Source organism: Salvia hispanica, unplaced genomic scaffold (genome assembly GCF_023119035.1).
Source record: "Salvia hispanica cultivar TCC Black 2014 unplaced genomic scaffold, UniMelb_Shisp_WGS_1.0 HiC_scaffold_391, whole genome shotgun sequence".
Taxonomy (NCBI): Eukaryota; Viridiplantae; Streptophyta; class Magnoliopsida; order Lamiales; family Lamiaceae; genus Salvia; species Salvia hispanica.
The window spans coordinates 59,614-68,462 of record NW_025952126.1 but is presented as its reverse complement, the minus strand read 5'-3'; the positions used below and the strand labels follow the sequence as shown (position 1 = coordinate 68,462).

Genomic DNA, 8,849 nt, shown 5'->3' with positions numbered 1-8,849 from the left:
TTGCCGTTTAATATAAAAACGGATTTATTGGGACCAGAATTGGGACTGCAGAGTTTCGAATTACGGTCCATAAATCGTTTTTAAATAAGGCTGATTGGGGTGGAAATCACGTTATTTGGTTAATTATTAGTTAATCCCATAATTAATTTTGGACGTAATAGAAGATTACAACAGTTTTTTTCAGTTAAAAAATAGCAATCAGATCTGACTTTGATTATCAACATAGTATATTTGCAAATATCTGCTATTGATATAAGTCTACATGTCTACATGACATGCATACACTTTATTTAATCGATACTAGTAAATTGTCATGACATACATTCTTGCATATAAAATCGTACATTGTTTAATATTTAATTGGTCGAAGGTCACATTATTTAGATTTGATATCTTATGATTGCTGCTTATTTTTTTAATTAGCTGGTTAATTTTGATGGGTATGTTACATGAAGGTGACTGAACAAATTAAATTTATCTTTGATTGCTCAACCACCCTTTATATAGTTAGGAAGCTACAAAAAATGCATCATGCATTAAGATTGTAACTTCAATGTTGTGTTATGCGTTAGTGTAAATAATAATCAGCACGTATTATTAATTTACTCCATTTTGAACTATAGCTAGCTGAACAGACGCATGGTCTAAGGTATATAGTACTACTATAAAATACTACTCCTCCATAAAAAAAAGTTTAACTAGCGGTGGAATTGCTATTTTTGAAGTCAAATATCTATTTTTTAATTGTAATTGATTGTGGCGGTGGAATGGCTATTTTTGAAGTCAAATGCTCTCTCATTCTTTATTTCTAATTAATTGTGCCTATACAATAGTGAAATTATTGAGAAATACTATAGTACTAGCTACTAGTATATTGTATATATATAATATTACTTAATGTGTAAATATTGATAGAATTGATGTAAATATTAATTTTCTCGAGTCTACCCTCATCACTGTTTAAAAAATTGGGATCAGTCCGCCACGAAACAGCTCTTAATTCGCTCCAATCTAAAGACTAAAAAACACATCTTAGTTGATCAGTTTGGTCGTAAATCATTACTATTACCCAATTCAACCGATTTTTTTAACTTTCAAAAATAACTTTAATATATACTCCTTGACTATAGATAACAATTGAACAATAGAAAAGTCATTTAACTTAATCACTTTTAGTGCCACTATTTGACTATATATAACAATTAACATTAAATCCGTCCGAATCCAAATTATCAATAATTATATGAGCTCATTTTAATTAAATACTAGATATTTTTATGTTTAAAGTATTCTATATTCATTAATTAATTTAAGTTTGTTGTTTACTTTAATTAATTAATTTTTTTAGAGTGCTGAATTTTTCGAAATCAATACAAAGATGTTTTCCAAGCCTTTCTAGAAGTAACTCAAAATTAAATTCCTGCTATCTTTGATAGAGCGAATAATACTCCTATTAAATATGTGTAGTCAACTACCCCAACAGTTTTTCCAAAAGACCTTCAATACAATAATTAAATGATCCACAATTCAGCCTTACAATATATATATAGGAAGAATTGTTTATTCAATTTTATGTTATTTCCTTTTAGTTCAATTAAAGATAAATTCAAAAAAAATAAAAATAAAGAAAATCATGTGATTCTTAATAATTTGGTACAGCACCTTCCCTTATCAATATGAAAGATAACAAAGAAAATCAATAATTGATGTTCACGAAAATAAAAAATGAGATGATTGAGGTAGCCAGCAATTAATGAAAAAGGATGGAGGCGGCAGGCAGCGGTTGCGGATAGTTAAGGAGTTGCAGGGATATTGATAAACAAGGGGAAATAAGGCCAGGCAGGTTACATTAATCCATTTGGTTTCTTCAATTTTTCTTCTTTTTTATTTCCTTTAATAGTTGATTTATTTTTTATTTATAAGTATTATTTAATTATCATGTGAAATTATAAATTCCACATCATATTAGCTACCTTGAAACTAAAAGCGTAATAAATCTTTAGAATCATCAGTTAGGGCCAAATCTATTTTCTAAAACTTAATATCTGGTCGTGTCGATTTACAGCAGCAAGTATTTCCGGCTACGATTTATCAATTTAAAATCGCTCTGATCTTAAATAAACAGGTACTTATTTATTTTATTTTAAGTGATTACATTCTAAAGTGTTTCCAGGGTAATATGTGATCTTTTCATCATTTCATGCATGTATTTCTTTTCGGCTTTTGCAACGACTAAAATGTAGTTATAAAAAGATATAGCTATTTAAAATGTATTTGGCAAAAAAAATTATTTAAATATTATATTTACTATCTTATTCGAACCACTATTATTACTTTTTGGATTCAAACCCTAAAGGGCAAAGGCTATAACCTTATGAAGTTTCATACTAATAATAATTCCTAGTATATCTAAATTGATGCATTATATAATGGGCTAAGGCCGGCGGCCTTACCTGAATTGAACATGTATATGGAAATGGGTTTCTTATTAGGCTGGAAGAATAGAAATAGCCCACTAACTAAAAAGAGAAACTATTGAGCCCAAATGAACTATCACAATTATGCTATTTTTGTAAGTATTTTATTAGTGTCACAAGTTGCTCGGCCTAAAATCCATTACTATGATTCGTAATTATAATATTTCAATCATGGGATCGTCCATGTTTCATCGCAAATAATTTATCATGCAAATAGTAAAATAAGAGAAGTAGTTTTTAATTTTTCATCGTTTATATTCTTGTGTTTCGAATTTCTATGCTACTGGCAGAGTTCATTAGTATTTACTAAATCAAAGAGGTTGCACAGGATTTGAGATTATTGGCTTATCTCATATAGTAATCACTAGAAATCGACTTTAGATTATAGATGTCCAATAAGCCACAATAAGCCTGGCGCATCTAACTTAGAGGCCCATTTAAATTCTTATCAAATAAAAAGGGAAAATTTGTGAAGTAAGTCGCGAAATATGGTTAAATTATGTTCCATTTTTCAATTTTCAAAATCTAAAAAATAAATTATGAAGTTTGATATTTTTGCAACTATTTCATCCTCTCTTTATCGTGAATCACGTGCTAATGTGGTAGCTGATTTAAAACACGTTGATAAAACAATGTTGCCAAAATGACAACGTCTAATTAAGTTTGAAATGACATTTTGTCCATGTGTTATAAACCGACTGTCACTCAATGCATACACCGAAATAGGAAAGAATTAGATAATTGAGAAAATTTCAAAATTTGTGATTTATTTTTCAGATCTTGAATAATGTGGTATTAAACCAAAATTGATCACCTATGGTGATTTATTTGCCAATTAACCAATTAAATGTATTTATGATAAGAAATTAAATAATACTCACTCACTTTCTTTGTATCTGAGTCATATTCATTTTTTGGATTGTCCACATTAGCTGAGTCATTTTTTTATTAACAAAAATCAACAGTATCTTATATCTCTTACTTTATTATCTCTCATTTCTCTAAATTCATTTAACACAATTTTCTTAAATCTTGTGCCGTTTCTACATATTACATAGGGACGGATGGAGTAGTATGAAGAAGAATATGGAGAAACAGAATCTCAGTGGTCACCAACTACAATTGAGCTTGAATTAAATTTAAAACCTAAACCAGGTTTAGAGCAAATAAATTGCATATCACGTGATGAATATATTCCTTTAAATCAGGTCAAAATTTCAAAATATATGGTCGGCTGATCCGATTAAGAATGTTAGTAATTTTAAACAGAAACAGCGGTGATTTGCTGTATTTCTACGAACGAAGACTGTAAATTAGGAGATTTAGTAATTAAATTAATAATGATACGGTTAGCATGTAGTCTGTCATTAAGCCATAAAATAAACAAGGAGCCTAATTTCACATGAGATTCCAAGCAAAGTATATCGGAATTCGATACCCAGATATTAAGATATAACTGTATAAACCCCAATTAATAAGTACAAAATCACTGACATGCTCCTTAAATATATTCACTTACCAACTTAATTACTGCTTAATTACGTCTAGCTAGCCTGTAGTGGAGTAGAAGTGTAGAACGCTAAATAATTCTAACACGTATTAACAACAAGGAAAATTGTCAAATATTTTATGGTCATGTCAAATAGAAAAAAGAGATAAGTATTTAACTCTTTTAAAGAGGAACAGAATACCGATTAATAAAGTACACATATTGTAATCAAATAATAAAATTAGTGACCTTAGAGAAATGGAGAAGAACATGATACGAAAATTTTCGCTTTTCCGCATCGCACTATTTATTTAAATTAATTGATCCGTGAATTGGGTTTAGAGCTATCATCTATACTTCAAACAAATATTGAAACTAAAACCAATACTGCCAAATTTAGTGGCCACAGCCTCGAAGTATCTTCTTCTTCTTGTTGATAATATTTAATACGACTCGTTCCTGAAATTTTGTCACATTTTAAACCGGGTATATGTTTAAAGAAATATAATAGAAAGTGAGTTGAAAAAGTTAGTGAAGAGTGAGTCCTATTTTTATATATTATTATTAATTTTATAATAAAATGTGAGTTGGAATAAGTGAGTGGAATATGAAGTCTACTCTACCATCAAACACGGTAAAAAAGTGAAATGTTATAAATTTTGTGTGACAGACGAAAATGGAAAAATGTGACAAAATTTAAAGTACAGTGTAAGTATATAAATGGCTCAACTAGTTTTCATTCAAGTGGGCTTTGAATATTTATTACTTCGATCCCCTCGACGTCACTAGGAAGGGATCACCTCATACATTTGCATACTACATTTTATAATACACCATTAAATAGTTGACAAGTGGATCTTATTTTATGATTAAAAAATTTATTCTACCAATTATTTCCTTCACTTTCTTACATATCATATTTAATTAAAATAATTTTGTTAACTCTTGTTAAAATAATATCATAGGTTAAATTTTACTTTTAAAAAAGATTTATATAAAATCAACGTCTCTCTTGTATAAGATAAACTAAAGCTTTGACCAAATTTTATGTTTTATGTAGCTATTATCTCAATATAAATAAATAAAATTTTATTATATATATTCTATAAAAATAATTATAAAATTTTATTAAGTTAAAAAAGTTGGCATAATTAGTTGACTATATTTTTTTAAAACCCGGTCTCATTATAATAGAATTAACTAATTACGTCAAACTTTTTTTTATTTAAATTAAAATTTTGCAATTATTTTATGGAGTACTATGTTTTGTATATTATTTTGTTTATTGATAATAGCTATATAAAACATGAAATTTGGTCAACTTCTAGTTAAGTACATTTTTATATAAGATCGACATCTTTTACAGATATTAAAAATTAAACAATCTCAATAAAATTAGAAAAAGAAATAAAAAATAAATATTTTTAAATTTTTTAGAATTCATAAAAATTTAATCTTTTTATATAAATTGTTTGAAGTAAATAAAATTTGACTTATTAAATATTTTAAATAACAGTGACGTAACTTATTTGATTGCATATAATAAGCAAAATTGCATGAAATAACAAAACTAATTTGATTTATTGTAGTAGTGAGAAAGTGAAGGAAAATTTTTAGAAATAACTTTTTTACCATAAAATGGGATCCACTTGTCAAATATTTAATAGTGTATTATAAAATGTTATATGCTTTGTATGAGGTGATCCCTTCCGGACATCACTTCCTTATCTTCACCTTAATTCTAACTAGTTTCAGTCAGGTGTATTTCTTTTTAATATTTTTTTCTTTTTGATATATAGTGGAGTAATACATTATTTGCAAATTACTCCCTCCGTCCCATGTTACTTTTTACTTTTCGGCACGTCACAAACTCCTTACACTATTTATAGTTTAAGTTAGAATTAATGCATTTAATTAATATGTTAGTTTAAGTTAAGAGGTCCTTTATTAAGTGACGTCTCATTACACTTAAAATTCTAATTTTATTACACTAAAAAATCAATCTCAAATTTACGGCCTAAAATTAAAAGTGCGAGTAACATGGGACAGAGGGAGAGGGAGTACAAAACTTGTCGATTCCCTAATAAAGTAGTTACAATTTTATAGGAAATGACCACAATCTTCCCACTTTAACATTTTTATCAATTCAATGCAATTATGCAGTCTCTTCAATTGTTCAATTTTCTTATACTATGTAAAAGAGTATATATATTAACCCACTTCTCTTGATATAGGATATGATAGGATAATTTATGATATACACTTGCATATTTGAGATATAATTTCTTGCTATTAATAAATCACCTAAACTTATTTACTTGAACTCTATACATGTGGATGTCCATCACGATATGCTGTTGCCAACTTGACTATTTCCCAAATGGAATGAATTTCTATCCATTTGAACACACTCCATAAGAATCTTTTGCAATTTACAAGTTAATATAATATGCCCACGTTTGTTTTTCACCAAGAGCAAGTGGATATGTGCACTTATCCTACCAAATACGCAAATTCTTTTTTTAGCTTAGTTGTTAGCTTGGACTTAAAACACTATTGTCTAATTACTAGGAATATGCAATTTCATTTTAATTTATTTGTAGTTTTCCATTGTGAAGATTCTTTTGGGTGAACATTTGTCCAATATTATTAATTGGAGATCACATTAAATGTACTTAGTCGGTACTTAATTCAAAATGTAAATTAAAATCGATATAAAGTAGCCCAGCCTATCATAGATAATGACATCCTTAATTTTGCAACTTGTTTTACCAAATTGATTGTAATTGAGTGTGATGTCTAGTCAAAAGCAACTTAAGTTAACATCGACCTTAAACATTTAAGTAATTAATTAACATGTGCAATATTAAGTAGGCTCGATCGAATTAATTCCAGTCGTCTTATATATGGCCTGAGATTTTTATTCAAGAAATATGAATAAGTATTAAATACGCATAAATAAATGGGTCCATAATAATTAAGCATTATCCTATCATCAACATATTTGCAAGGCAGCTCGCAAATTATGGAAATATGTAGGCTGACTGAATTGCAAGACCTGACCCATTATGTTGGTGGATAATGGAGTCTACGCAGATATTAGGATAAATGTAGGCTGATTAATTATAGCTATATATAGTGAGCATATAAAATATTCGAGCTACCTTAAAATGCCAAAGTTTCAAGACAATTATTTTATACACTTCTTATCTGACAAAACTGCAATTTGTAACGACTAATGGTGTGAATTCTATTGATAAATTTTTATATTTTTAAAATTTTCTAATTAAGTATCCCACTCATGACGCTAATTGGACTTTGAGTCAGTAACGAATGATTAGATCTCCATGACAACATATAAAAGTTTCGGCTACTTTAATTTGTTGATGATAGGGTACAAATGTGTTAATTAATTGAAGTATTCACAAATTCAAAATGTACTTGGTTAACAAAAAAAATTAGTAATTCCATGAGTTGAAATTGACCAATTTTATCTTATAGTATTCTATCTATTTATATAATCACAAAATTATGTTTCGATTTTAAACTATCAGGATAGTTACTGAATAAGTTATAAGTTAATATAATTTCACTAAATTAGTCATTGTGAGTCTGTGCCTCCCGGAAAAATTCTGATATAGTAATAAGAAATTACAAATGAAGAACTCCCTTCGTTGCATTAGAAATAAAACGTTTTTTTTTTTGTCTGTCTTATAAAAAATGAAACGTTTTTAAAAATGGAAACATTACTCTCTCTACTTTTTCTTCTCTCTTACTTTACTCTCTCCTCGTTAACTCACAAAATAAAACTACATAAAATTTTGTGTCAAAAAGCAAATGTTGCATATTTAATGGGACGGAGAGAGTATATATATACTTCATATGTTACAAAAAGAACACAAAATAAAATGAGATAAATATATATAGAGAAGCGAGACGTTAATGAGGAATCCCAAGGGAGGTGGGCCCACAGGAGGAAATGTCCGGTGCGGTAGGGAGCATTGCACGCAGATATGAACCCCACAGTTGGAGTTGGAATAAATAATTGAGACAAATTCCTGAAATTCTTACACCCAACTTTCCTATAAATGAAGCCCCTCATCTCTTCAACCCACAAATCAATCAAACATCACATAACACAAACTCTACTTACCCTAAGCCAAACTTAATTTCTCTCTTGCAAGAAAGAGTGAGGGAAGAAATAAAAAGAAGATGAAGATGAGCAGCAGCAGCAAGAGAAGAATATCAAGCAGAGGAATAGCAGGAGTGTTGAGAGAGCAAAGGGCTCGTCTCTACATCATCCGACGCTGCGTCGTCATGCTTCTTTGCTACCATGATTAGCTACACCACACCATCCCACTTCACATGTAAATACACACATCATCATTAAACTAGAGCTAGTAGCTTCACAGTTTTGTACTACTCCTCCTACACTAATCTTGGCCTTTTTATTGTATTATTGTACTAGTTACTATACAATTATGATCAAATACAAACATTGTTTTCATTCCATTTCATCATTTTCGGTTGCTTTTCTTTGCTTAATTTCAAGAGACTTGCAAATTAGTAGCAAGTGTTTTGTCTATTGAGGCCGCTGTGTTACAGAATTTGTGGATCAGATTCAAGAACAAATTTTATATCTTTGTGGTCTGACAAGACAAGATGAAGGATGCAGGGTAGGTGAGTTTGGAATAATCATCTTTTTTTTTTCTTTTGCATTTTGGTTTTGCAGCAACTAAAAAAATGTGTCAGGGGGATATTGATTTTTTTTTACACTGCATTTTCTCATCTTTAAAAAGTGATAGGATCATAGAAGTGTGTGTGTGTGTGTGTGTGTTTCTTTTTCTTGTTTATGTTTGATTCCATATTTTACTTTTGTTTTA

At 29.0% G+C, this 8,849-nt stretch overlaps 1 protein-coding gene across 1 annotated transcript; it reads left to right on the top strand.

Annotated features, from left to right (window-relative positions):
• The first annotated feature begins 8,026 nt into the window (after nucleotides 1-8,026).
• Nucleotides 8,027-8,478, top strand: LOC125199139 (small polypeptide DEVIL 4-like). Its single transcript, XM_048097270.1, has one exon. It carries the CDS (start codon nucleotides 8,179-8,181, stop codon nucleotides 8,305-8,307), a length of 129 nt encoding a protein of 42 aa, XP_047953227.1. The 5' UTR covers nucleotides 8,027-8,178; the 3' UTR covers nucleotides 8,308-8,478.
• The last annotated feature ends 371 nt before the right edge of the window (nucleotides 8,479-8,849 follow it).

Coding starts and splice junctions, on each gene's coding strand:
- LOC125199139 (XM_048097270.1), top strand. CDS start 8,179: ATGAAGATGAGCAGCAGCAGCAAGAGAAGAATATCAAGCAGAGGAATA.